The sequence below is a fragment of the Cygnus olor genome, chromosome 22 (genome assembly GCF_009769625.2).
Source record: "Cygnus olor isolate bCygOlo1 chromosome 22, bCygOlo1.pri.v2, whole genome shotgun sequence".
NCBI lineage: Eukaryota > Metazoa > Chordata > Aves > Anseriformes > Anatidae > Cygnus > Cygnus olor.
In genome coordinates this window covers 2,531,999-2,559,573 of record NC_049190.1, presented here as the reverse complement: position 1 = coordinate 2,559,573, position 27,575 = coordinate 2,531,999, and the positions used below count along the sequence as shown (strand labels likewise).

General features: G+C 60.8%; 4 protein-coding genes across 6 annotated transcripts in view; 2 read left to right on the top strand and 2 right to left on the bottom strand.

Annotated features, from left to right (window-relative positions):
• The window catches only part of ABCG4 (ATP binding cassette subfamily G member 4), a 9,600-nt gene extending 3,909 nt beyond the window's left edge, over positions 1 to 5,691 (bottom strand). The window contains 16 exon segments of the mRNA XM_040534271.1: positions 93 to 193; positions 661 to 829; positions 978 to 1,076; positions 1,269 to 1,408; positions 1,635 to 1,703; positions 1,706 to 1,748; positions 1,955 to 2,030; positions 2,032 to 2,076; positions 2,313 to 2,346; positions 2,349 to 2,457; positions 2,622 to 2,672; positions 2,835 to 2,962; positions 3,046 to 3,134; positions 3,136 to 3,160; positions 5,091 to 5,328; positions 5,617 to 5,691. Coding sequence (XP_040390205.1) covers positions 93 to 193; positions 661 to 829; positions 978 to 1,076; positions 1,269 to 1,408; positions 1,635 to 1,703; positions 1,706 to 1,748; positions 1,955 to 2,030; positions 2,032 to 2,076; positions 2,313 to 2,346; positions 2,349 to 2,457; positions 2,622 to 2,672; positions 2,835 to 2,962; positions 3,046 to 3,134; positions 3,136 to 3,160; positions 5,091 to 5,319 — 1,407 coding nt within the window. The 5' untranslated portion in view covers positions 5,320 to 5,328; positions 5,617 to 5,691.
• The window catches only part of CCDC153 (coiled-coil domain containing 153), a 27,651-nt gene extending 16,870 nt beyond the window's left edge, over positions 1 to 10,781 (top strand). Inside the window, exon 4 of the transcript XR_005814238.1 lies at positions 10,706 to 10,781. The gene's annotated coding sequence lies outside the window, so the exon portion shown is untranslated. The remainder of the gene's footprint in view (positions 1 to 10,705) is intronic.
• Positions 10,328 to 24,555, bottom strand: LOC121058559 (histone H4 transcription factor). 3 transcript variants are annotated; one of them, XM_040534267.1, is made up of 10 exons: positions 24,467 to 24,555; positions 21,060 to 21,154; positions 15,585 to 15,700; positions 14,173 to 14,399; positions 13,910 to 14,021; positions 13,320 to 13,472; positions 12,830 to 12,907; positions 12,614 to 12,734; positions 11,984 to 12,502; positions 10,328 to 11,529 (listed from the first exon to the last, which is right to left on the bottom strand). In XM_040534267.1, the coding sequence occupies exons 3-10, from the start codon at positions 15,673 to 15,675 to the stop codon at positions 11,007 to 11,009; spliced, it is 1,824 nt and encodes a 607-aa protein (XP_040390201.1). In that variant the 5' UTR covers positions 15,676 to 15,700; positions 21,060 to 21,154; positions 24,467 to 24,555; the 3' UTR covers positions 10,328 to 11,006. The 3 variants fall into 3 exon arrangements, with proteins under 3 accessions (XP_040390201.1, XP_040390202.1, XP_040390200.1); XM_040534268.1 differs by lacking the exons at positions 15,585 to 15,700; positions 21,060 to 21,154; positions 24,467 to 24,555 and adding an exon at positions 14,506 to 14,719 and having other exon boundaries at positions 11,984 to 12,108; positions 12,364 to 12,502; XM_040534266.1 differs by lacking the exons at positions 15,585 to 15,700; positions 21,060 to 21,154; positions 24,467 to 24,555 and adding an exon at positions 14,506 to 14,723.
• Positions 17,728 to 27,575, top strand: C22H11orf53 (chromosome 22 C11orf53 homolog). Its single transcript, XM_040534064.1, has 5 exons — positions 17,728 to 17,737; positions 20,183 to 20,415; positions 24,097 to 24,139; positions 24,878 to 25,204; positions 25,788 to 27,575. Exons 1-5 carry the CDS (start codon positions 17,728 to 17,730, stop codon positions 26,273 to 26,275), a joined length of 1,101 nt encoding a protein of 366 aa, XP_040389998.1. The 3' UTR covers positions 26,276 to 27,575.

The window sequence follows — 27,575 nt, the reverse complement described above, 5'->3', positions numbered from 1 at the left end:
GAGAGAGCCCTGCTGGAGCCACGGACCCTCCCCGGGGACGCAGAGCCCAGGGACCCCCGCCCGGGGCGTCGGGGCCGTGTTTCGGTGCTCACCTGGAAGGGCACGTCGGCCATGGTCTTGGCCAGGTAGTAGGCTTTCAGGCTGTACCAGTAGTTGAGGTGCTCCCGCAGGAACACCGACATCTCCTGGGGAACTGCGGGGAGGGAAGGGGTCGGCAGAGCCCCGGCCCGGGCTGCTGCAGCCCCTCTGCCCACCCGGTGGGGGCGAACGCCCCCCCCCAGCAGCCGCCTGCCTGCGGGCAGGAACCCGAGCGGCTTCACCGGGGGAAAAAAACGAGGCCGAGTGGGGAACTCGGTGCGTGGAAAAGTCAGCTGAGCTGGGGGGTTTCAGCCAGGCTTTTTGAGGAAGTGAGAGGGAGATGCAGCAGCTGGGAGCACAGCTCCACGGACCTTCTCTCAGCAGGAAGAAAAAGTCCTGAAGTCTGCTTTGGGCCAGACAGTAAACAAATGGCAACGCTGCAATACGCTCCGGGCGATCCCAAGGGAAGTTTTCCCCTTTTCTTGGATTTTTTTCCCCTCTCCTGCCCAATTTCCCCCCTTTTATCCAGCTCAGCCCTCCCCATCATTCAGCACCCCCGCCCCCAGGGCCGGAGCTCCTTACAGGTGAGGATGGTGGGCATCAGCGCGGCGAACATGAGGAAGAGCATGGAGAAGAAGAGGAAGCCGGTGTTGTTGAAGACTTTGCCCGCGTCGTTGCCGATGTGCAGGTAGAGCAGCCCGATCAGCACCCCGATGCAGATGTGGGACATGAACCGCAGGTGGGTCAGCACCTGCGGGCACGGGCGGCGCGGGGGCTCAGCGAGGCAGGGCCCCGGCCCCGCAGCACCCCGGGGAGGCAGAGGACAGCCTGCCCCTTCCTCCAGGGAGAGCCCTGGATGGACTCTCTCCGCCCGCCCCCCGGCAGCCCCCTGCCCTCACCGTGTCCCGCAGGATGCAGATGAAGGTTCTCTTGAAGAGGATGCAGAACTGGGTGGAGGTGCTGGTGGCGAACGTGTGGCTCTCGATGTGGTCCACGTCCTGCAAGACCGGAGCAGGTCACAGACGTGGCTCAGGGACAGGGGTCACCTCCCAACAGGGGGACCCGATGCTCCCGGGGCCCCTCGCTGAGCACCCCGCAGCGTGGGCGCAGGACGGAGGTGTCCCCCCCAGCCGGGCACCCCGCGACCCCCCCCCCCACGGCTCCAGGAGCCTGCTCTGCTCCCCGCTCACCGCCACGCAGTGCGCCGGGCACGACGGGTCGGCCTTCTCGGGGCTGCTCTTCTTCTCGGCCATGGTGCACATGCCGTTCTGCACGGCGCGGAACAGGACCGGGTTGAGGTCCCCGTACTCTCCTGAGGCCACCTCGATAACTGCAGAGGAGGACAGGACCCCCGAGTGGTGCTGAGCCAGCCCTCCACGTCCCCTCTGCTCCACCACGGCCCCCCAGGGCAGAAGGTGGGAGCCCCTCCCCGTGGTGCTGTGCCACCCGGCAGCCCAGCACCCAGCGGGGGGGACGCGGGCAGCCCTGTCCCCTTGGGGTTTGGACCTCGCCACCCCAAAAACACGGCCCAGGCTGGGCAGGGGGGGGGCACTCACTGAAGTCGGCGGGGTTGTGGTACGTGGGGCAGTGGAGGCCGAGGCCCTTCAGGTAGGGGATGAGTTGGTCACGACGCCTTTGAAGATGCACTGGCCCTGGCTCAGGATGTACAGCTGCGAGAAAAAAAGCAAATCTGGCAAGCACGGAGCAGCGGGGGCACCTCTCCTGCTCCTCCCCACCCGTGGGACACCTTGGCCAGACCCCCACCAGATGCCACGCACCCCCAGGGTAAAAACCTGCAGCCCCCCCCTCCCAGGGCTTCCCTCCCTGGCCAGAGGGGCCCCACAGCCCTGGGGGGGGCCCCGTGCCCCTCCCAAACCTTGTCGAACATCTCGAAGAGCTTGGCGCTGGGCTGGTGGATGGTGCAGATGATGGTGCGGCCGCCCTGCGCCAGGGCGCATCAGGGACACCACCTGGAAGCAGGAGGCGCTGTCCAGGCCGCTGCGGCCACGAAGGTGAGGCAGAGGAGAAAGAGAAAGGGGAGAGGTGAGAGGGGGAGAAGGACGTCCCAAAGACACCCCCACCCCTGCAGGCACCCCTTTCTTTCAGGCCCATGGAGGAGAGCACCCCTGCAGCCCCCCTGGGGGTCCCCACAGCCCCGCTCGGATCCTGAGGGGTCCCTGGCGTCCCCTGGTGGGGCCAAGCAGCGCTGGGAGCCCCGGTCCCTGTGGTCTCACCTGGTGGGCTCATCGAAGAACATGACCGGGGGTTGTTCACCAGCTCCAGGGCGATGGCCAGGCGCTTGCGCTGCCCCCCCGAGAGCGAGATGGTGCGGGTGTAGGAGCACTCCAGCAGCCCCAGCGCCGTCAGGATCTCGTTGACCTGGGGCACAGCCTCCTTCACCGCGGTGTCCCGGGGACCCTCGCCCTGTCCCCCCACCTGGGGGTCCCTCAGCACCCCCCGGTGCCCTCAGGGCGCTCCCTTCCCCACTTCCCCCATTCTGGGGCGAGACGAGAGGCCCCGAGCCCACCTCCCTCGGCGCTCACCAGCTCCTTCTTCACCTCCTGCTTCTCGCTCAGCTTCAGGTTAGCGGAGACCTGCGGGGAGAGGACGGGCAGGGCGAGATCACGTCAGGCCCAGGGGCATCCCGATCGATGCCGGGGGGCCACAGCTCACGGCGAGGAAGCGAAGGCGAGCAGGACTGGGTCCCCACGTCCTACTGCCAGCGTGGAGGCCCCGCAGCCCCCCCCGGAGCTCACCATCATGGCCTCCAGCACGGTGAGGGCGGCAGCAGCATGTCCGTCCTGCATGATGTAGCAGGACATCTTGCGGAAGGTGCGCAGCTCCCGCGGCCGGACCGTTCACCAGGATCGCCCCTTCATGCCGTCTCCCTGCGGGACGGAGGCGCCCGGGGACGGATGCAGCACAGGACCCCCGGCCCCCAGCCCCGCTGCATACCCCCAGCCTCACCTGTAGCCAGCCCGATGTTCATCAGCGTGGACTTGCCGGCGCCCGAGGGCCCCATGATCCCGATGAGCTCCCGCTGGCAGAACTTCCCGACAGGCATTGAGGAGAGTTTTGTACCCTGGGGGGAGAGAGCAGAGAGGGTACAGCTTTTAGGATCAGTGCAAGGGGACTGCGAGAGCATCCTCCGGCACCGGGAGGACCCCAAGCCTCCACGTGCTGTGGAACAGCTACTGTCACTTCTAGGGGCTCTCTGCCCCCAGTTTTTGGCTGGTCCTTTCCAGCACTTGAAAGAGACGTGCCCTAGATGATACCACAGACCAGGGAAACCCCCGGGTCAGGGAGTGCAGCCTGCGAGGAAGGCCGCCAGGCTGTGACACGTGACATTTGTCCCATCCCGGAGGAGGGGGTGCCATGGGGCAGGCAGAGCCCCCAGGCCCGCCGGCTGCTGCCTTCATTGGCATTCATGCTGTGGCGCCCGGCAGCAGCCACCGCTAATCAGACCTGGAATTATCTCTGCTTTAAGGCGGCTCATTAGCATTTTTGTGGCAGCAGGAACGCGACAACGCGTCGGGAGCAGGGAACGAGCACAGCCCCAGGCTCTATAGGAAATGCCCCTAAATGCAGCCCCAGCAGGGGAGCTGTGGTTTGTGGGGTGCCGGGGCTACGAGGAACCACGGACCAGGTCCGGGCACCTCTCCGTTGGAAAAAACACCCACCCCACGCCCCGTGGCTGCAGCTGGCTTTGGGTGACGCCAACGCATCCATCCCTGCCCGCAGAGTGGGGCAAGCCTTGGGGCCAGCCCTGCGCCACGGTCCTACCCCACAATAAGGGGGCAGCCCCCTCTCCTGGAGCAGGGATCCGGCACCGCCAGCACCCCCCCCCGCTGAGCCCCCAAACGCACCCCTGGGGTCCAGGCCGCCTGCACCCAGCAGCACCCCGGGAGAGGCGCAGCGGGCGCGGGCAGGGTGCCGTGCGTGACGTGCAGCGGGGGAGCAAGCGGCCCCGGCGGCGCGCATGCTGCTCACGTTCGGCGCGCCACCTGCAGCTGCGCAGCGGTTACTCGCGTTCATGACTGCCAGTAACCTCCTGCTTCAGCACCCGGGGCCGGATCCGGCCGACGGCACCGCGCTCCTCTGCGCGCTCCAGGGGAGAGGAGCATCCTCCTCCTGCCGCCCCAGGACCCCAGCACCCCTCGGCGCGCTCCTCCGCCGCCCCAGCCCCCACCGGTGTGCACCCCAGGACCTCCGGGTGCTGCGCCCTGCTCTGCCCCAGGCACCCTCAGCACCTCGGGTTCAGCCTCCATCTTGCGCTTCCCCAGCATCCAAGAGGCAGAGCTGGGCCCTGGGGCTGGTCCCGCTGCCGGGCGCTGCCTCAGTTTCCCCAACCTGCAAACCCTCGGGGCTGAGCGGGGTCCTGGGGCGCGCAGACCAAGGGTGCAAGGTCCCTGCCTTCCTTCACCTTCACCACAGATCAGCTCCCCCTGTCTCACGGGCTGCCTGATTGGCATCCCATTAAGTGAGAGAGCTAATTAAAGCAGACTACCACCCACCAGCTGCCATCCGCCTCCCCATCTCCCCTCCCTGAGCTCTCGGCCGGAGTCACGCACGGGGACAGGGAGCACGGCCCCGGCTGCACAGGGGGCTGCCGGAGAGGGCCCCCCTGCACACCGCGCACCCCCTCGCCACACCGGGGCACCCCTCGGGGTCTCCCGCAGTTGGCACAGCAGCCACCACACCCTGAACCGCTGCGCTGGGGAGGACTCAGCCACCCTGGCTGCCCCCCTGCCGGGAAAGTGCCCCGTGTGCCCCACACGGCCCCCAGGACGGGGTCTGGTTTTGGGGCCAGGCAGCCACAGGGGACAGCATGGGTGAGCGGCTCCAGCACCTCCCGCTGCTGAGCACAACCTCCCGCAGAGCTGAGGCGCTCCTTTTGGGCAAAAAAGGGACGGATCCAGCACAGACGATGATGCCGGGGACCTGGGAGAGGTCAGGCAGCGGGGCAGAGGTGTGAACAGCCCCGGGTCCCCTGCCCGGCCGCGGGCCCCTACCTCTCTTCCTCCACCAGGAGCCCTCGCGCACGGAGTAGGACAGGTCGATGAACTCGATGTTGACGGCCGAGCGCTTCGGGAGGTGGGAGAACCTCTGGGCCTCCGTGATGTGGTTCTCCACCTTCTTCAGGTGGGTGGTGAGCAGCGGGGCATCCGGGGGGCTGGCGTGGCACACCGTGTCCTCCAGGGCGATGGAGACGCAGGCGGGATCCATGCCCTTCTCTGCCATCGTGGCGCTCTGGGGGAGACGCACGGGGACGGGATCGCTGTGGGCCCCTTTTTTTGGGGCCAGGGACCCGTTTCACCTCCCCGTCTTTTACCAGCACAGCCCCAGACACCAGGCCAGCACCAAACCGGCGTCACCACGGTGTCAACCGGCTCCATCCCCGCTCGGCTCCGGGGCTCTGCGGTGCTCCTGGCCCTCTCTGCAGCATCGCGGCCGGGATGCCGGGTCCCCTGCCCGAGCGGGCTGCGCTCAGCACCCTCCCACCCACGGGGCTGGGACCCCGAGGCTTCGCTAACCTACATTTTGCTGAGCCGCAGGCTGCAGGCGGCTCCCGGCCGCAGCTGCAGTGCACACACGCAGCCCCCGAAAGGCGAGGACGGCCTCGCGAGGAGCTGCGCCGAGATCTCCCCGCTGCAGGCAGATCCCTTGCAGGGCTTTGCGGGGGGGGTGAGAAAAAAAAAATAATAAAAAAAATACCAGCCCCAGCCCCGGGGGAGAAAAGGTGGGTGCGAGGGCTGCAGGATCCCCCCCGCCCACCCACTGCAGCCTCAAGCTTTGCGCCCCCCGTGCTTAGGGGGGGGTCCATGCCGGGGGTCTCAAGGATGTGGGGGGCACGGAGCGCCCTCGGGCTCACCTTGCCTCCTCCTCCCGCAGCCAGCGGCGCTCCTCAATCCCCCAAATCCCCTCTGGGAAGCTCCGCGCAGGCACAAGGCGGGGGGGGGTGGGGGGGGGGGCTGGGGGCGGCAGCTCGGCCGAGGACCTTCCTCCTCCCTCCCGGCCCCTTCCCTCCCCGGTAGCCCCGAGCCGTTGGGGACCCCCCCCTCCCGGGGTCTCACCTGCCGGGCTGGGGGCTCCGTTCCCAGCGCAGCTCCCGGGGGCTCCGCCGCTCCCCGCTGCCGCAGCGCCGCCGCCGCCGCCGCCTCTCCCTCCCTCCCCTGCGGACAAAGGGGCGCTGCCCGGAGCCCGGGGGGGCTGCGGGGGAGGGGGGGGGGCGCTGCCGGTGCTCAGCACCCGGCCCCGGGCCGAGCCCTGCCCCTGCGGGTCCCCAGCCGGGGTCCCCTCCCCATCCCTCCGCGGGGCTGCGATGCGCACGGATGACAGGCGGGGAGGCGGCGGGGCGGGGGGGGGCGGGGGGACAGGGAGGGTCGGGGCAGCGCCACCCGTGGCCGTGTCACCTGTGCCCGCGTCTCCCGTGGCCGTGTCACCCCGTCCGTGGCCGTGCCGCAGCCCCCGGCCCCGCCGAGCCCCCCGCCGCCAGCGCTGCCCCCGCCGCCGCTGCCTGCCGCGATGGGCGGCCGGGGGGGGGGGGGGGGGGGGCGCGGCGGAAAAAAAAAAAAAAACCCTCTTAAAGGCACCGGCCCCGCTTCCTCCCTTCCTCCCTCTCTTTCCGCACGCCCCAAAGGCCCCAGCATCCTTCCCCCAGCTCGCCGAGCCCGCAGTTTGCCAGCCCCCCCCCAGCCCCGGTGCACCCCTGGGTCACCCCCCCCCCCCCAGCTGCCCACTCACCCCAAAATCCACGCCCAGAACCCCAGGGGGACAGCGAGGCAGGGCGCTGCTTAGGAAGCTCGCAGCATCCACCGAGGGCCAGGGCTGCCGGGGGCACAGCTGGCCCCAAATTGCGTGGTCCCCCCCCCCCCCCCCCCCCCCCCCCCCCCCCCCCATATCAGGGCTTGGCCCCCAGCACGCGCCCCCCCCCCCCCCCCTCCCCACCGTCCCCCACGCCCCCAGAGCCTCACCTGGCCCCCCACCAGCACCTCGCACCCACCGCGGCGCCGAAACGTGAGAGACGTATGGAAAGGGGTGGCACTAACGAGGGGGTTAATTAAAAATGAAAAAACAGAAAAGATCCGTTGAGCTGAGGAAAGCCTTCCCCCTCCCGCAGCTGGGACAGAGCTTGGGGGGCAGCGAGCGGAGAGAGCGGGGGCGTCTCCAAGAGGCGGCAGCTCCAAACGGGGGGGCTTCTGCCCTTTCCTCGCGGAGCCGAGGGCTCCCTGCGCTCGCCCAGCTCGCTCCCCTTTCAGCCCTTTCAGTCCCCAGGGCGCTCACAGGTCCTCCAGGACAGGACCCGTGGCAGAGGGAGCCTGTCCCGGCCCCGGGGCGTACCCCCAGGACACGTCCCGGCCCTCCGGGGACAGAGCGGGCGGCAGGATCTCCTCGCCCAGCTGGAAAACCCGTGCCAGTGCTGCTAACGGCTTTTTAGCTGCCCGTGGTGGTGGTGCTGGGCCTCCTGCACCCCTGGCAATCCCCATCGCACGTCCCTGCTTCTTCCCCGGGGAATTAAAATACCTGCCCTTCCTCTGCTGCTTCAGAGGGAGCGCGCGGCCGTCCCCGGGGGTGCACGCAGGGAGCATCGCCCCGGTGGGGCGCGAGGGGAGAAAGAAGGGCTCAGGGAAGGGAGCCCGGCCAGAACCCCAGGAGGAGAGACGGCCACCCGCGGTGGCTGCAAGTCCCAAACCTCTCCTCTCCTCCCAGGTAAAGCCTCGGGGTGGGGACTGAGCTTACGGAGGGAGCCCAGTGACGGAGACACGCGGCCAAGGGAACAGCAGACACCAGGCGCGGCAGCCTCAGCCCTACCCGGAGGAAGGGGTCCGGAGAGCAAGGAGCAGCGGGTCCTGAGCCGCTCAGCAGCCCCCAGCCCTCAGGACCACCCCCCTCCCCAAAACCAGCGCCAGACCCTTACCGCGGGCGGGCGGCCGCTACCGGGACTCCCCGCAGGGGACGTGGCAGTCGCACTCGCAGAGGTCGCAGCGCAGGAACCAGCGCGCCCAGCCCGAGCGCTTGGGGACGCAGGAGGAGATCTTGACGCAGCCACGAGCGAGGGGGGGTCCCAGGCGGCTCAGGGTGCTGCAGGACGAGGAGCACCTCCCGGCGGCGTCCCGCTCGCTGATCTCGATCCGGCCTCGCAGGCAGATCCCTGCGCGAGGGCAGGACCAGAGCACATCCCTCGGGTGCCCACCAACCCCTTTTCGCCCCCGCGGCGGGCTGGGGACGAGCGAGACCCCCGCGGTACTCACGGAGGCAGGTGGGCTTGGGCGTCCAGCGGCCGTCGGACTGGCAGGCGCTGGCCGGGTCCCCCAGCAGCAGGAACCCGGGCCGGCAGCTGTAGCGCACCACCGAGCCCACCCACCAGTCGTTGCCGTACACCACCGAGTTGAAGTCGGCCTCGGGCCGCCCGCAGTTCACTGGGGACGGGGAGGGTCCCGCGGGTGGGGTCCGGGCTGCCAGAGGGGCTCGGCCCCCACGCGCGGCCCCGATCCTGCCCCGCGCTGCTGTACCTCGGCCAGAAGGACTTGTAGCCCAGCCAGCAGCAGCTGCCGGTCCCGCACCGGCTCCTCTTCAGCTCCTTGTGCTTCCCCTTGCAGCCCCCCAGGCAGACGGGCGCCGTGCCGGACCAGTAGGTGTCCCGGTCTGCTGGCAGCGCGGGGAGAAGGGCAGAGCAGGGCTGGGGGGGGGGGGGGGGGCTGAGGACCACCCTGCCCGCCAGCTCCCCAGCCCTCAGAGACCTGCAGGTGGGAGGCGTGAGCCCGAAGGCTCCTCTCAGCCCACCCGTGAGCACCCACTCGCCCCAACGCTCCTTCCCGCCAGCTCTCCCTTCCCCAGTGCCAAATTTCAGCCCGGGGCCACGGCGGGGGTCTCGCTCCTTGCCGGTGCCAGCAGCCCCGGGCCACCCCGAGAGCCCCACTTTTATCCCGAACACCCCCTTGTTACCTCCTGGGTACTCGCAGGAGCCCAGCGTGGCCAGCACGGTGAGGAAGAGGAGCCCCGGTCCCATAGCGGTCCCCGCCCTCCTCCCCTCGCCCCCCGAGCACGGCCCAGGGGAAAGCGAGCTTGGTTTCCACACACGGGGCGGGATGCTGGGGCGTGGGGGCAGGGAAGCAGAGCTCCGTGGGACGCCAATCCTCTCCCCGTCAGATAATCCCCGGCAGATTACCCTCCCTGGGCCCGGGGTTTAAAGGGACAACTCGGCCACCGCAGCCCCGAGGCCGCTCGGGCAGCGCAGGGATGCCGCAGCCCGGGCAGCAGAGCCCGAGGCCCGCGGGGTGGAAGGAGAGCCAAGAAGCAGCGCTGTGAACGCAAACCTGGCAGGAGGCCCTGCTCCCGGAGGTATCCTCGCAGCCCTGCCAAGCACCGGCGAGAAGACGCCGGGCGGGGACGGCTGGGCAAGACCCGGGCACGCTGCGCGCCTGCAGCCCGGGGACGCTCTGCCCAGGGCGAGCATCCTCCAGCAGCGCGCGGTCGGAGCCGCTGGGAACCGGGGGCGCCCCCCACCCTCGGGTCCAGCCCCAGGAAACCTTCCCAGACAGCCCAGGACACGCAGCTCTCCCCGCTCCATCCCCGCTTCGCGCCCAGCCCTCGTGCAGTGGCTGCGGAGCTTCGCGGCCCCGCGGGCAGGGCACAGCCGAGGGGCTGCTCGCGTCCCCCTGGCCCAAGGGCGCAGGCCGGGATCACGCCGCCCGCAGAGCTCGGAACCAGAAAGCGAGCAGAGGGCCAGGGGTTTCGCCTGCTTCCCTCCATTACCCCGGGGTTCCGGCAGCCTGGGCTCAACTGCTTGAGAAAGGAAGAGGGAAAAGTCGGCGTCGGCCCCCGCCAGCCAGGGCACCTCCCCGCCAGGGAGCCCAGCTTCGCCCCGTCCTCATCCGAACCGCTCGCCGAAACGCATCTGGCTCTGCTGACGGGCCCAGGCTACTCCTCAGGTTCAAACGACGGCCTCGCAGGCAGCTTGACGGTCACACCCTGAAGGAGGCGGGCAAAAACCCAACCCGCACCAGGGAGAGCGGCGAGGAGGAGAGCCTAAGCTAAACCCGGCCTCCCCGTGCCGCTTGCGGGGACCTGGGGCACCGCACGCTCCAAGGCAGGGGCCGGCGGCCCCAAGCAGCGGCACAAAAAGATGCCGAGAGGTCCTGGCAGCTCCGCGGCGGAGCTGCAGACCCCGGGCAGCTCGGTCTCACCTCACAGCACAAGGCGCTGCGGCGGGCGGGGACGGGGCTGAAGCAGGCACCGGACGCCGGCCGGCCTGGCACGCTGACGTTTATTCGTCTCTCCAAAGCACGCCGCCCAACCGGGAGCCCAAACCCCACCGTGGGGAGGAAACCCAGGGAAGAAGAGAAGCACGAAGAAGGCTCCAAGCCCCCAGTGCTGCAGGGGAGCAGAAGCCTCTGAGGGAGAGCACCTGCAGCCCTCTCCTCCCCGCCCCCGGCCCCGAGACCGCTGCAGTGTAACGGGATGAGCAGCGCACGACGACGTGCGGGGAAGCGGGTGATGAGGGCAGACGTGGAGCACGCCGCCCCCGGAGCGCAAGGTAGGGGGAGAACAGGGCTGCAGAGGGCCTCACGCCTCCCCGGTAAGAGATTCTGCCGCGCGTCACCTGCGTGGGGAGAACCCGGCTGAGGACCGGGCTCGGCGCGGCACCAGCGAGCGAACCTGGGTCAGGCTGAGACCGAACCCGGAGGCGTGGGAGGTCCCCAGTCCCCGAAACGAAGAGAGAGCTCTTTCCAGCTCATTTTTGTGACCCGCAGCCAGGGGAGGCCGGTCCCTCTCCCCTGCCACGCCACCCGGGTGGGTAGGAAGCCGGCCAGCGGCACGTGGGAGAAGACACCTCGGACCTTTCTCCCCCGGGCACTTCCCAACTCCCCCCCCCGAACCCCAGCGGAGGCCCCGGACTTCCAGAGGCAGCGAGGCAGGCGAGCTGCTCACACGATCTGGATGCCCAGCTCCTCGGCCGTCTTCTGCAGGCGGTCCATGACGTTCTCCTCCGGCTCCACGGGCAGCCCGCCGGGCTCCGCCAGCCGCTCCTCGGCGGCCGTGCTGGCCACGACATAATACACCGTCTCGCTCTCCCCGTGCTCGTTGGTCCGGTTCGCCACGCGGACGACGGGGCTGGCCGGGGTGCCGGGCTCCCGCTCCGGGGCCGGAGGAGCTCCTGGGAAGGCGCCGGGCCGCGCTGCCTCGGGGCTGGCAGCAGAGCAAGCCGAGGCGTGCAGCGGGGCCGCCCGCTGCTCACACGCGCGGTTCTCAGCCGGGGAAGGCTCCGCGGGGGCCTCCAGGATGATGCCCTGCAGGTTGCCCTCGCCTTCGGACAGCACCACGCAGTCGGGGGAGCCGTCCAGCGCCTCCCCCCGCTTCTCCCTGTCCTTCAGCAGCTGCTCCGTCAGCTCCACGCTCTCGTAGCGCACCAGCTGCAGCCTCATGTAGCCGTCCTCGTGTTCCTTGTACCTGAGCGCAGACGGGGGGGGGGGGGTGGGGGTGGGGGGTGACGAGCCGGCCACGCTGCAGACCCCCCCCCCCCCCCCCCAGGAGAAGGGCAGCAGCCAAGCAAGGAGAATCGCATTTTGGGCCCCAAAGCCCGGTGCTCCAAGGGCTGTAGCAGCCAGGAGGTGGATTTGTCTCTAGGGCGGGCCACCTGGCCCCGCGGAGCTCAGAGGAGTCCCAGGAGGCGCAGCTGTGGTGGCGCCACGCTGCCCACGCTCACCTCTGGCCTGCTGCTCTGTCACTCCGCCGAACCCCACCGAAAACTTGCCGCCCCGCGCCTCCCAACCACCGGGGGGCCGGGGCCGGGGCACGCTACAGGCAGGTGCCAGCACCCGGTCCCCGTCGGGTCACTTCGCTGGCCCCGGGACGCCGCCCAGCTGCCTCCCGCACTAGAGGGGAGCTAAAAGGGGTGCGGTACCTGAAGCGGGGATGCCCCGAGGGCCACTTGAACTGGTGTTTCTTCCTGAGGTGGACGGTGAGGTTGTTCCCGCGCGTGAAGCACTTGTCGCAGACGTGACACTTGTAGCGGGGCTCCGAGTCACCCTGGAGGGCAGAGAGAGGGACGTAACCGCCCCGCGAGCCTGAGCAGTAAATACCCCGCGAGCGAGCAGGGAGGGAGGAATCGGGTTCTGTGACGCTGACGCGAGGCAGCGCTGCAGCTAGAAAGAAATGCAGCCTGCCCTCACGCTCCTGCAGGCTGGGGCTGCGTGGGGATTTAGTGGGGTTTTTTTTTTTGTTTCGTTTCGTGTTTTTTTTTTTTTTTCTTTTGTCTCGTGCTTCTGGAGAGCACGGCCCTACCTCGTGGACCTTGCGGTAGTGCAGCTTGATGGAGCAGAGGGAGCGCGCGGTGAAGCTGCACGCCTCGAACTCGCAGCGGTAGGCTGGCTCCTTGCTGTGCGTGTCCAGGTGTTTCCTCAGGTCGATGAGATTCTTGCAGCTAAAAGGGAACGATCGAAGGAAGCAGGCTGAGTACCGCGCGGGGCAGAGTCGTGCCTCTGGGTGTTTTTCTGGCGCCGGGCCGGGAGGACGGCAAAGCCCCGGCCCTCACCTGTAGTCGCAGTAGTCACACTTGAACGGCCGCTCCTCGCTGTGCCGAAAACGGATGTGATTGCGCAGGGAGGAGGGCAGCGGGCAGGTCATGTCGCACAGCGGGCACTTGTAATGGTTCACTGCGGGGAGAGACGGGGGGGGGGAAACGTCAGCGCGGGGCAGGGGAGGGCAGGCGCTTCGGAGCGCTCGGCTGGGAGAAGGAGCCTTTTCTCACCGTGGTTCCTCATGTGGTCGCGGAGCAGCCTCTCTGTGGCGAACCTCTTGGAGCAGTGAGAGCACTGAAACCTCTGCTCTGCAGCGTCAGGGCCGGGGAGGAAACGGAGGGGGCGGTGAGAAACGAGATCAAAGCACAGGGAGCAGCACCAAGAGCGGCACGTGAGACAAAGAGGTCGTTAGAGCCGAGCTGGGAACCCTCCTCTCCAGCGAGGAACAGCAGGCACAAAGCCAACCCAACAAACAAACCAAACCGAACACGTGCAAGGACCGGGCCGCCTTCCTTTTGCGCAGCCTCTGGTCAGCCTCCAGCCCTCCTGCCTCTGCCACACGACGCTTCCCAGGCTCTTCAGCGTCTTAGCTCCCAGCCCACGGCCAAGCCGGGCTGTTTCAGAGCTCCCCACGCCCGACCCTTTTGCTCCCGGGGCCCAGGCAGCCCCAGCAACCCAACCGCCCGCCCAGGGGCCTGCTCCCCGCCCGCAGCAGCTTACGGTCCAGCGCAGTCTGACGGCGGATGTGGTCGAAGAACTTGGTGTTGTTGGCGAACATCCCGCCGCAGGTGGGGCACGCCACCACCTTCTCCTGCGTGTGGCTGCGCAGGTGCTCCCGCAGCTTGCAGCGCCCTTTGAAAGAGCAGTCGCAGTCTGCACAGAGAGGAGAGAACGCCGTGAGGGTCCTCCACAGCAGGGCTCAGCGGGGTAAGCGTCCACGGCCTGGCTGAGCGGCAGGCTCCTCGGAAGACGCGGCGGGATGAGAGCGCTGGCGTACAACTGCCGCGGGCCCCCTGGCACCACAAACATTTAAGGCAATTGCACGCAGACGGAAGCAAGAAATTATTTTAAGAATCTAACTGGAACCTTTACTCTTATGTAGCAATTAGCCTGAAGTGAAAAGTTCAATATCAAACACCCTCATAAATCCCCTGAAGGAAACCTTACACGGGCATCATTAGGATTATACAGGCGCTCTTAAGTCCCAGAGCTCTCTGAAACCCTGAAAGGCACACAGAGCCCTCCTGCACAACCCCTGCAGCCCAGCCCCACGCCAAGCTCCCCGGAGGCGCCCTGCACGCCCCCGATACCCTTCCAGCCGCAGAGCACCACGTGGTTCTCCTTCCCGGCTGCCTTGTACTCCGAGCAGAAGCTGTGGTCCTCCACGTGCCGATAGAACCACTCGGGATTATCGAACGACCTCTGTTGGGGAGGAGGGACAGGCAGAAGAGGGTGAGACGATCACGTTGGCCTCAGCCTGCACGCAGCAGGCACTCTTACACGGGTACGCGCGGAACCGAGAGGCGGGGGAACGGCAGCTCTCCTTCCCTGGGCCGCTGCGCGGTGCCCTCACCTCGCAGTACTCCCACAGGCAGAGGAAGTTCTCCTGGATCTCGGGGATGATGTTGCGGCTCTGGAAGTCCAGCTGGCAGCGGCTGACGTCCGGCTGGGCCCGCAGGGCGCGCAGCCCCCACTGCTTCAGCTTGGTGTGGTAGCAGTGGAAGTAGACGTGGCGCACCAGGTCGGCCGGGCTCTCGGGGGAGCAGAAGCCGCACTCCTGCCACAGGCACGTGTACTCCTCTATAAAAAAAATAAAAAATAAAAGCCACGAAACACACAAAAACTTAACAAAAAACCCCGGATACGGACATTTTTGGACAGAACCCCCCCCGGGGCGGCCCCTCACCCAGCGGGTCCACCTCGTCGCGCCGCTCCCCGGGCAGGTGGTGCCGCAGGTGCTGGGCCACATGCCCGCAGAACTCCTCCATGGCGGCGGCCGCGTAGGAGCAGGCGGCCCACTCGCAGCGCAGCACCACCGCCTCCCTCACGGGCGCCATGGCGGCCAACCGCGGCCCAGGCCCTGCCCCACACGGGGGGCGCCGGAACGCAACGGACCGCGCCCCGCCTGCCAGCCAATGGAAGCCGCCCGCCGGTCAGCCGCCGGCCAATCGCAGCGCGGGGCGCGGAGCCGCGCGTACCGCGGAGGAGAGGGGGCGGGCGGGAAGCGGAGCTGGATCACGAAGGTTCCGGGCAAAAATCCGCCCCCCAAACCCAACAGGGCCGCGACCCCCCGGCACCGGCCCAGGGCTGCCCGAGGAGCCCCTCAGCACCGTCATCGTGGGCAAAAAGTTATGCATGGCTGCCCTCCTCCACACATCTCTCACCCCTCATAACGTGGATATAGGGCAGGACACGGCCCTGTGCAACGTTCGCCCATCATCACCTTGCTGGCTCGTTGGCATCGCCCAGCTCAGACCCCAATGGAATCATTAGGGTTGGAAAAACCCTCCAAGATCACCTGGTCCAACCATCCCCTACCACCAATGTCACCCACTAAGCCACGTCCCTAAGCACCTTTCCTCAGACACCCCCAGGGACGGTGATGCCACCACCTCCCTGAGCAACCCGTCCCAATGCCTGACTCCTCTTCCTGAGAAGAAATGTCTCCTCATTTCCAACCTGAACCTCCCCAACTTGAGGCCATTCTCTCTAGTCCTGTCGCTAGTTACCTTTGAGAAGAGGCCAACCCCCAGCTCCCCACAGCTTCCTTTCAGGCAATTGCAGAGAGCAATGAGGCCTCCCCTGAGCCTCCTCTTCCCCAGACTAAACAACCCCAGTTCCCTCAGCTGCTCCTCACAGGACTTGTGCTCCTCAGTGTGCAAACACAAACCCAGATCTGCACAGGATGACGAGTGCAGTCCTTCGGGACTGCAGCAGGACCAGCTCACACCTGGGCTTGGTAATCTCGTACCCTAGGCTCCATACCTGGCACGTTAGGGTTTTTGGTGCAGGTCCTGGCTCTTGCAGCAGCAGAAGGCAAAGATTGGCACAGGCTTTGCAGCTGCCACAGATTCATTTCAACGCCTCCAGGGCAAATGCCACTGCCGTTGTCAAAAAAACCACAAATTCATCTCAGTGCACACGCTTACAATCTAAATACACACATCTGGGCATCCTGGCCAAACACAAAACACAAAACCCATGCTATCCATTGGTATTATGTTGCCGCTGTGAGACAATGTGACATATTCTCTTTACCCGTTAATGAAAAGACAGATTGAAATGACAGTTTGAAATAAACAAATATGCATTGAGTATTGCATCTGCTGCTCCAGGCTTTTGTAGTAGAGAACAGAGACACAATTCTTAGAACGGTTTGCTTTGGCACAGGTAAATACCATGCTAAAACAGAGTGGGACTGTATAAAACGTACCATAAAAAGGTGCCTTGTCAATACACAATTGCTTCCATAACTCCTATTGTACACACGGTACATGCCTAAATCCACTAAATAACATCGAAAATCTGGATCTGATGCTTTTTCAAAGGAAAATGTAAGTTAAGGGATGGATTCCCTCTAAAGGAAGACTTAGTTTTTATCTATTTTTTTTCTGCAGTATCTGTTGTTGTTTTCAATGTAATTGTTTTGTAATCAGTACAGAAAACACCTGGACCGGCTAGATAGCACAAAGCTATTAGCTTGAACGGGGCTTGGCTTTAACTTGTGAATCCTAACTAAAGTATATAAATATCTGGCACAGGAGACAAAACTGGATGGGAAGCCTGCCAGGAAGCAGGTGGCAGACTAAGCTTATTGCTGACAAGGCAAAGACAACTCTTCTGTTGGGACCTCACATCTGCCCACGCTTCCCTGCCCTGCCCTGCCTGGTGCCTCCTGCCCTTGTAACACCTGTCAGCACTGCGCATACCAGGTGGGGGCAGCCAGGGACAGTCTGGCCAAAATAAGACTTGTCCATGGAGAGGGTGAATATACACGGTCAAAGACTCCGTTCACAGGAGCTAGGGTTTTCCAAGAGACTGTGGGATGTCCTCTTGGTCCTGAGCACTGCATCTGAGCGGCCAGAACACCCGAATCATTCTGAAAGTTGGGAATTCTGTACATTGGGAATTACTTGTGATGTTATTTCAGCTCTGCCTTCCCTACTTTCCTCGATGACCTGATCAGATCAGCCTTTGCCCGCTGCTGCCCTTTATATTTTACTTTTCTTCTAAAGGAAAAGAATAATTACACTTAATAATAATAGTAATAATAATAATAATAATAATAGCAGCCTTCCTCAGGAAGTCAGTTCACGTGACAGGCCAAATTCATCTCTGGGCCAACGCAAGAGAGAGCACACAGAATTATAAAGAGAGACAGATCTTACCTAACAGACCCGCAAGCTGGCAGCAGGCTCCACAAGGAGGAATATTTAATTATGAGGAATCCAATGGCGCCAGTTTTGCCCTGCTCATGTAAGATGAGCACAGTAATGCCATGTACCAGCCCACTCTGCGCACAAAATGCTCCAGAGATCATCTGCCTCACTGCAGCCTGTCCTCAACGCATTGCTAGGCTGTGCTAGCTGTGTCGCAGGAAAATGGCTCTCGGAGAATTTGTGTGATGCCCAGGCTGGCCTGTGAGGTCCCAGACAGACAGCCCTACTTCCTGAGTATGGCTCGTGTGCATCTTCACCTGCACACGGACATTTCAGATTTACAGACAATGCTTGTTTCCAGCTTGTTCTCCCACCCATGAAGGGATGGCCCATCACTGCAAGACTTACCAGCCTTTCACCTGAACCAAACATTTTCCATTGATAAACTCAGCTCAGTTTTCATCCATGAACTGTCAGCTCAGACAGGAAAGAGACCCACTGAGAATGATCCACACTGACCATGCAAATCGGAGCGATACACACATCAAGAGATTTGCATTTAAGCAAATCCCAAACAAGGCATTGTGGAGACATCACTAAATTGTACAAAATATATTTCCATCAGGCTCAGCTGGAACTTTATCAGTGGAGAATGAGCACTGACTTCACTCTGCTCTGGGAAGCTCATGACAGCCCTTCTCCAAACTCCTGCAGAATCTGAGAGCTGGGACTTGTCACCAGTGATCGCAATGGAAACAGGTGAGTCTCAGCACCTTGACTTTCCAAAAGCATAAAGATGCAGCAGCATGATGGAAATATTGGGGAAAGAATATATCACGCCATCCTTGGGCTCAAGTTAAAACAACGTGGAAAGGAGAATTGACTAAAATCAGCATGCGATACCTTTGCTATTCCAAAAATTTAACAATATTTATTTGAATATTCAGCCTTCTCTAAACCAAATTCAATTTTATTTTCAATATTTTTTTCCAAGAGGCAGTTATGCCAAAGTGATGTGAAATACAATCTAATTTACTTGAAAAATTACATCAACTCTGGCCTAAATTAGCATTTTCTTCCCTGATGCTGCCAAGAGCAGGATTATGTGGGGTTCTAATAGCTCGGCATCCGATCCTGCTGAATAGCACGCCAAGTTATTTTATTTGCATGTGCTGGGCTGCTTTGTTAAAAAAGGGGTTTGAGGACAGAGCCCTTATATTGCTTACTTATTCTTTGTCTCAAATTCTTATAACTGTGGGTGTATGAGTGAAGAACCTTCAACAGCACAGCACCCTTGTGTAAGGGATGTATGGAAGTGTTCTGGAAGTGTTTTTAGACTGTAGTAAAGATGTTAGGGAACCGGGACTGCAGAAGTGCAGAGCATTGGACAGCGGCTGGAAACAGTCACTGAAGCAAGGTCAGTTAACAAAGATGCTGCAGGATTTGGCGATAGCAGGCTGATGAACAAAGGAATGAAAGCTGGTCACAGCTTTTCTAACAATGCTGTTTCAGAGATATCTCCATTCTGAAAATTAATATGAGCATACTCATGGCTGGGGTCCCTCTGCCAAAGTTCCGTGCTGAATCAAGGCCTGAGTCTTCCACAGGATGCAGCCAGCAACAGCTGCCTGAGTTACTGGAGGCAGCAAACCATGGTGGAGCCCAGTGAGCTGTGCTCTGCAGTTCTGGCTCATCCATCAAATTGCAGTGCTGTATCTCTAAAGGAACTCACGCAAAGATTCCGATGCAGCAAGTATAGCTGTTTCTGCCACTTACGCCTGCTCTGCCAGAGATTCGGAACCCCAGCTGCCAGCACGGGTACCCCTGCTTCCAACTGCTCTCAGTAAAAAACAGCCCAGAAAAGCGGCTACAGGAGGGACGCTTCTTTGGGCCACAGACAAGAGCCAGTCTCTGTACACAGACAAATTTCTTTCAACCTCAAGAGATGATATCCATTGCTGGCTGTGTCCTGGCTTATCCAGAGATGCTGGCTGGGCAGCATTCAGACTGTCTTCAGCCCTGTTCAGACTGTTTTGATCGTAAGCTTTTCTGGGGCAGTGTCCTTGCAATGTGTTTGCCTCATGTCTTGGCTGAAGTCTCTCTGGTCAGTATTCAAACACCAAAACCAAACTGCAGTTGCCCCAGAATTGCAATTGCTATGCCCAACAGAAAACATCTGGGGTAACCCCAAGCCGGCATTGAGATTGCGTTGCTTCCACCCTCTTCCTCTTCCCTTTGTAAGCTCTCCGTATGTATGTGCACCAGGGGATACTGTGCCTCACGAATGAAAGTGATAAATGGAGCCAAATGGCACTTCCTGAAAAGCAGGCGGGCAAAATGATAAATCACAATTTCAGACAAACGCATCAGCTGCGGAATGGCTGTTGGTGCTCCCTCGGGAGAGCACAGCTTCGTGTTTTCCAATGGATTAACTTCAAACTTCGGTTTTTCTCTGGAAGACTCCAATAAAAGCCCATCTGGACACTCCTCCCTGGCTCCGCAGGTGCGAGCTCTGTGCGGCGCAGCCTGTTGGCCGGGATAAAAGAGCTCCCCTGGAACTGCTCCCTGTACCGCTCTGCCCTCGCTTGTGTCAGAACACCTGTACACAAGGCAGATAGACCTCAAAGCTTTTTCCAGGCAAGGGAAGAGGACAGATGCTTTGCACCAGAAGTCACACAGACCTTATGTACTGGTTCTGCTGGATTCCAGGCAGCTTGAGAGAACAGGCAGGACTGCCATCAGGGTGACATGGCTGAGACCGTACCCTTCTTTTCCGTTCATGATATCTTCACAATCTAATTCACATCACCAATTAGAGAGGTCAGTCCCACCATTTGGGCTACTTCTGCCTTTGCTGCACTGAGATCAAAACTATCTCAGCCCCCAGAGCGATGTGCTGAAAGCCAGCAACTCCAGAAGGGCAACGAGGAGCTAAACCACAGCACCTCTGCTGGAAGCAAGCAGGGCTGTACTGCTAAATCAAATTTTGCTGATCCAAAGGGGAAATGTAGGAGCCCCCAAGCACTCTAAAAAAAAAAAAAAAAAAGCCTAAAGCCATCAACCAGCCTGGCACTGATGGAGCTGCACAGAAGCCGCATGGCACCCAGGGCTAACTGCAGGGCAGGGCACCTCAGTCTTTGTTCTCTGCAGACGAGCAGCCCTCACTGCGGGGTCCCCTAAGGGATGGTTTTGCATGAATAATAGCAGTCGTACTTGCTGCCTCCCTAACTTGGTGTAGAGGCAGGGAATTTGCTTCTTCCATAACAACCTCTTCCGCCTACTCTCTGCCTTTGCTGAACTCCTCTAACACTTCTCTCATTCACTTAGTTACTACAGATTTTGGCAAGCGAGTGTACCAAGGAGTGCGAGTGAAACACACAGTCAAAGATCTTCTTGCTGAAAAGCGATCCAGGCAGAGCAGTGGCTCCTGCTTCAGTGTAAGTCAGCTTTATTTATTTATTTATTTATTTTTTTAAACCAGAAGTCAGCCCATGTAATCCTCTGGTTTAAAGAGCATTTGCATTGAGTGCAGGGCACTGCCAACATCAGGAAGGAATGGTGAAAACGTTTACACCAGTGTTTTCCCCCAAAAGATCACAGATGGTTCCTTGATTTTTCCACATCGGTGAACCTTTGAGGAACTGAAGTTGCAGCGTATGTATATTTAGCAAATCAGTAACGCTAAATTTCCCATTCCTTTCACATCCTGCGTATGACACCTTCCCAAGTCAGCTTGCTTTCTCACCAGCTACATTTGAACAGCTGAGCGCCGCAGAAATAGATGATCTTCCCTGAATGTTGTGCTCCTTCCAGCTCCTCTCTGGCATACCCAAGTGCCAGGGGAAACGCAGTGATGTTATGGTCTGGAAAGAGGCCAAACATCAGCTTGTAAGAGGTGATGTCTTTTTCAAGTGGTTCTATGGCAACAGGAAGCCTAAGTGAAATTATAGTACGCTACGTTGTTTTTTTCTGGAATAGCCATACAAGCAATGGTGTCCCCAGAAGGGGCACAATACTGCAGGTGCCAGCACGGGGCACCCAGAGGCACCGTAAGCCACTCGCTGGGTGCTTGAGGTCTCACCTTTATCAGGCAGCAGCACCTCATTTCCCGGCTGACCGGCAGCAGCGGGGCCTCTGACAGAAGAGGAGATGTAGCCAAGCTGCTGAAACTGGGTCCTGCAAGGAAAGGGTGGGAGCAGAGACCTGAATTACTGACAGCAGAAAACGGATTTTAGGAGTTCTGATGCTGTTGACATTCATTGAACAACCAGATCCTTGTTGAGGACTATCATGCTTCACTTGCTCCCTTTCCAGAGGCAGCAGCTTTTTTGTTTAGCACCTCAACGTGTCCAACTGCCGGCCCCAGGGACTATAAAACACACGCTACTTGCTTTATTGCCCTTCGCTTTATATTCCAGAGCTAGGTAGTTGTGTGTCTATCTAATGCAAAATTTGCCCTATTGCTAATTCGCCGTCATAGACAAAAAATTATTGTGCAGGGCAAACATCCGTATTTGCTGGAACATATCATGAAAAGAACAACTGTAAGAGCAGCTCTTTATCTGACAGGTAACATAAACCAGAATCAAAGCAAACAGCAGATGACCGAACGCCCCTTTGTATATTTATGATGCGGTGTAATTTAGCTGCATCTTTTGTCTGAATACGATCTTTGCTCTGAAATCAGTAAATCCTTGCCATGCAAGGGAAAGTCCACGGAGCTGAATCAAGCTTCTGAGGAAAGGTCGTTGCCCATCAGAGGGCAGCTGATGGGCTGTTTACTGAGGCAGCAGAACCATTTCCTGACATCCAGGCGTGACACACATTAAACGACAGGAAAACAGTTTGTACCATGGTGAAAACCACGCAATCTGGGCATCTGAATTCCCATCAACTGCAGGGCCAAAGAACTCAGCTCTGGGGAGGGTCTGACGCTTCTCCTTTGGCTCACTGCAGACAGAGGCATGACCCAGCTGTCACCCTTTGTATGATAAAAGACTTAAACCACGTTCTTGTCTCAGGCAAGGACACCGGTCAGTGCACAGACGAGCACAGCAGCACTGAGGCTTGTAGTCAGCAAAGCACTTTTATTAACCCAGGGCACCTGGGCTCCCCATTGCAGGGCCAGGGCCGTAACACTCACAGGTTGACCTGCATCCTTTTTACCCTTTTTTCCCTTTTTACTGCCCCAAGGCAGCCCTGTAGCTGAACACGCCTGAGCTGAGGTGAAGCAATGCAGCTGGGGGCCAGGCTTATCAGCAGCTGAACATGCTGCTGGCTCAAGTGATGCTGAACAGGCACACTGACGTGTTGCAGAAGACCCAGCTAGCCCAGTCCCACAGCGCTGAAAGGAAGTAATGCAGGGAGGAAATGGACTAATGGGCTTAAATTAAGCCGAGCCATTCATCACCTGATAAGGAGCCAGGAGGCAATGGAAATGTAGGGCCCTGCAAGTCTGCGGGTGCTTGCTACAACAAAAGCCGGGGTGGGCAGCTGCGGAGGATCTTGTAATTGAATTAAGGCAGGTAAAGCCCTCACAGCTAACACCAGCTCTGCAGCTAGCCTTCACAGGGGTGTGCCAAAAATGCCTGTGACACTGTTTCAGTGGCTGTTGAACAGGCGGGATCAAGGATTTACTCAGATGCACCACAGATTTGAAATGCTCCATAGCAGACGATGCCCAGGGCCCTCCCCATTCCCCCAGCAAAACACCCCAGCTCTCCTCACCGCAGCCCTTCTCTGCTAGCTGCACCTCCAAACGCAGGCAGGGCACAGCGTTGCTGGTCCCTTACATCTCAAAGACAATATTAGGGGTGCCAGGTGACAGTTCTGGACTGTTTCTTGCTAAGACTGGGATCTAAACACTTGTGCAGGGGGCTGCACCATCACCTTCAGGCAAAGATTCCTCTTCAGTGAACGCAGCCAGCCAGCGGCAGGATGCTGTGGCCATGGGCAGACAGAGGAAGTGGTGGGGAAAAAGCCCTGAAGCAGGAGAAGGGATCACCAAAACAGCACGCATGCAGCAGGAGGGGTGTCTGCTGACACCAGATTTGCATGGGGTGGCCTCAGCTCCGCAGGGCGCCGCACTGCCAGCGAGGATCCTCACTGAGGTCTGCGGCCAGAAGAGGCTCAGCCTTAGGCAGGTGCAAGCCCTGGCCCTGGCCCTGCAGGATGAGCCCTCATCTGCCCTCAAGCCCAAGGGCTCCTTCCTGCCACCTCCTGCCACTCCTGCACCCCTGTGGGCTCAGGGCTCATTTCCATGATGGAGCAGGGAGCAGCTGCAAGCCTCCCCCGGCAGTAAAAGGAAGTCTTAGCACTGGCAAATTTAATTCAAATCTAAACCTCTAAATTTGGTTGCTTGCTATGGCAGGAACCTCCTGTTTGCACTATGCAAACTGGAAATAGCATAGCACCATCGCAGCCATGGGCACCGCGGGTCCAGAGGGCTGGAGGCAGACCTTGGCACTGCTCCGCGGACGAGCTCTGCCCCAGAGGAGCAGGTGCCTGTGCCACAGTGCCCTGTAAGGAATTAGCCACCCCGAGCACCAGGGTTGCTCAGGGCTAATCCTCCCTCACCTTGGGGCCAAGACACTGCTGTTATTATTGTTCTCAGCATTACTGTACCACCCAAAGAGGAGCCAGAGACAGCTGCCTTCCCTGCACAGCTCCCCAGGAGCCAGCTGAGGAGGCTCCATGGCAGGGAAAAACAACGCGGCAGAGCCAGGCTCGCATGTGGGCAGCACAGAGCCAGCCTGTTTTGACCAGCCAAGGACCTGTACACCAATTTTTTGGGACCTGTTTTACTCTGACACCAAAGTAACCGCTCAGCATTGTGGCTGCATTAAGGGACGTTGCAATATATGAGAAAGAAGCCAGTTATCTTGGTATTTCTGCTGTTATCAGCTCTGTCCAAGACCTTTGAAATCTCTTCTTAGCCTACATCTGCTAATACCTCAGAGGCCCCAGGCTTGAAATCTTGAAGTTAATCTCCTCGTACTGATAATGCCAAGGCTCAAACAGTACATCACAGCTATGCCAGCACCTTCCCAAACTACAAGCTCAGAGAACTACCTTACTTTGAAAATATATTTTTTTTAATGCATCTTTATGTTTTGCAGGGCAGCACCAGCACACCACAGTCATCTTTCGTCCAAATGCCAGGTGAGGTTTTTCCCTACCAATAAATACCTTCTGTGGGGGATGGACAGAAGATACTGCTCCTCCAGAGGAGGAGAAAGGAGCACAGGAACAGGGCCACCCCTTTGAGAAAGCCTGGGAGGAAAGTATTAGAAAGAGTCAACACAAGAGCAGTGGTCTGCTGGAAGGCCCCTATAGTCTTGTGTGAAAGTCCCAAAGGGAGGCAGAGATAATTACAGCAGCTCCACCTCTTTTGATGGAGATACCACTTGGTGAACCCCTTCTGCCAACCTCTGCACCTTCCATTTTCCACTGGAGCTGAAGAGAGAAAGCACAAAAGCAGGAACTGACCTGTGCTGTTCCTCGAGCTCCTGGGCAGGAACAGGGAAGCACACCTGGAACAGAAGCAGGAGGTTTTACAGCTAACACGCTTCTTCCCCCTGCAATTGTGGCAGAAGAAGGAAAAAAAAAAAAAAAAAAAAAAAAAAAAAAAAGAAAACAAAGACCTCATATTTAAAGCTTCCCCAAACACGTTTGGTTTGCTGCAGGTGGAGGTGATCTGCTGGATCAGGGGCAGCCCAGGGTGCTAAAAGCCTTGGGCAGGTACACCTGCTTCACATCAGGGTTGACTCCTACCTGGGGAGGTGCAGGAGAGGACAGGGCTCTGCTTGGCAGCTGTGGAGGTGCCCGTGGCTCTGCAGCTCCCCAGGTGCTGTTGGTGTGGTTTCCCTTTAGCCATCCCTTTTTTTCTGACCACCACAGGTTCCCCTACCACGGCTGGTTACTACGGAGTCAGGAGGTCCTTCACTGCTGACTTGGATTTCCACAACACAAAGCAGTTTGTCAGTGATGTCTATTCGTCCCCGCTGGGGTCCAAGCCCTTCACGTGTGATTCCTCCACCACCCAGGGCTACCCAACGCTTCTGGACCCGTATCTCCCCGAGCAATACGGGGATTTCCGTAGCGCTCCCCTCACGCCTGGTACCAGCTCCTTCTTCAGCCCTTCTTCACTGCCCCCTCTCCTGCCATCCTTCCCCAATGACACAGCGCATTTCCTACTAGTGAGTGACTCTGCGGTTCTCAGCCCCCCATGAGCAATTACCCGATTGAAGCTGGGGTTAAGTCAGGGGGTCCCATGTGGGAAGGAAATGGCCACTGCACGAGGCAGCCCCAGCAGAATACACGGTGGATGGGGCAGGGCTGAAAGGGAATGATTTTTCTCTTTCTTCCCATCTCACGGCCCCTTTTCCTGTTGGAGAGTGGCTGCTAAATAGATGATCTTCCCTGTTCCCCAAACAACAGCTCCGTCAAGCTCCTGAAATTTTCTAGAAACATCCTTTGTTGGCTCCAGACAGCTGCCTACCCCTTCCCTATTTCCCTACCCCAACGCTATCCCTTTCCTTACCCCATTCCTACCCCTACCCCTATCCCCATCCCTACCCCAGTCCATGTCCCTATCCCTATCCCTGCTGCTTCCCAGGAGCCAGCTGGCTCACGCCGCAGGGCAGAGCTCCTGGGCCCCGTAGGATCAGGGCTGGTCAGTGCACTGGGAGCCTGTGCCCAGCTTTGCCCACCGCTCACACCACGGGTGTTTCCTTCCAGCAGTTTTAACACTGGAAACCCTTGTGAGTGTTCCCAGCCAGGCTTGGGGCGGGGGGGAGTGTGGCGTGGTGACGCCAGGCTAGGTATGCCATCCCCTCCAGGACAATCTTTAAACCTCACGGGTCTCCCTCGCCTTCTCTCCCCGCTTCCCTGCAGAGAGAGCCGTGGGAGCAGACCTCTCCTGACAGCCTGGGCCAGTCGGATGTCGCATGCCCAGAGCCTCCGCAGGCACTGCCTGCAGGCACCGGCTGCCTCGCCTCGCACGAGCCCGGAGGCTCTTCCCCATACCGGAGCTCGGGCTGGACCCCGGCCAGCCCTGGAGCCCAGCCCTACCCCCTGCATCCCCTTGAAGATGCCCACTACTCGCCCAGCTACGCCGCCACCTCGCCCTACTCCTTCTCGCCCTTCGTCACCGCGGCAAGCGAGCTCGCCTCCAGGATGAGCCACCTCTCACCGGAGCCGCCCGCGGAGCTGCCACCCCTTCACGATAACTCTGCCTGGGCGAAGGAGGATGGAAGTCCCGTCTGGGGCACGTACGAAGGCCGGAGAACTTACTGAGGAGAGATGAGAGCTGGAGGGAAGGGCAGGCGCTGACTGTTATTGAGGCAAATGAGCTACTCGCACGCTTTTTCCTAGCAGTTTCCTTCAGACAGAGGATGCTAACAACACGCAATGCTTCATGCTCTGGTTAGAGGTCACTGGATATACCACATCTAGCTTACAGGGGTGCTCTGGTGCCTTAGGAAAGCCATAGCTCACAGTCCCGCTGTGCTACAAGTAAAATACACAGCCTGAAAAATACCTGCACATTACTGGCCTGTACTGCAAGGACAGATCTCAGGTACTCGCTTTCAGATGCTGAGAAAACAGGTCTCGCTGAACCTTAAACTACACCCACAGAGCGGTGTCACCAAAAGAGGGTTGGGGAGCGAGGCAGGGGCTGGGGGAAGCCCTCATTAATAGCATAATAGCTTAATGGTGCCTCGCCTGCCCCAGGAGCAGCGACCAAAGGCTCCGTGGGCTCCAGGAGCTGCCTGCACCTCGCAGGGCTGCCATGGCGGACCCAGCCGACCTGCAGTCCCGGTGCCAGGCCGGGCTGCCACGGCCACTAGAGGTAGCTCTGCACACACACAAACACGCTCCTGCACAGACACCAGAGCCTTCTGCACCCCTTCGCCCCCATCTTGCCCCCTCACCACCAAAATCCTCCCTGAGGGACCCAGGGCCTGAGAGGGAGCGGTGATGGGGTGGCTGAAGGCGCTGCTCGCCCCTTCTCCTCAAACCCTGGGGCTGGGTGGGCACTGGGAGCCCCCCAGCCCCCTCCAGGGACCAGGGCACAGCCTGGGGTCACAGGCTGCACATCCCACAGCCCCGAGCACCCCTGCACAGGAGACCTGGGGACACGGCCATGCACCCACAAACAGGCAGCGGTGTTGGACCCCCATCAGCAACACTGCGTGGGGCTGCCAAGCGGGCCTGGCTGGTCCCTTGCCACAAAGCCCCCCCCCCCTTACAGCCGCACAGCCACCCCCACCAGACAGCCCCCAGGCTGCTCAGAGCCACCCCAAACCCCCCAAGGCCACACTGTTGGCACCAGAGGATGGGGTGGGAGTGCTGCAGCTTTCAGGTGCCACCACACCGCCGGGTACAGCCCAGCCCCGGCACCCCCTGGGTTGAGCCCCCCGCAGCCCCCGGTGTGCGGCCGCAGCCGGCCGGGAGCACCCAGCTCCAGCCCTGCCTTGGCTCCGCTCCCTGCTGCCGCTTCCTGATTCCCCAGCCCTGTTCAGACCCGTCCAGAAAAGCAAACCCCCGCGGCTCTGCGTGCCCCAAGCCCTCACCCACCCACCCCGCGGGCTGC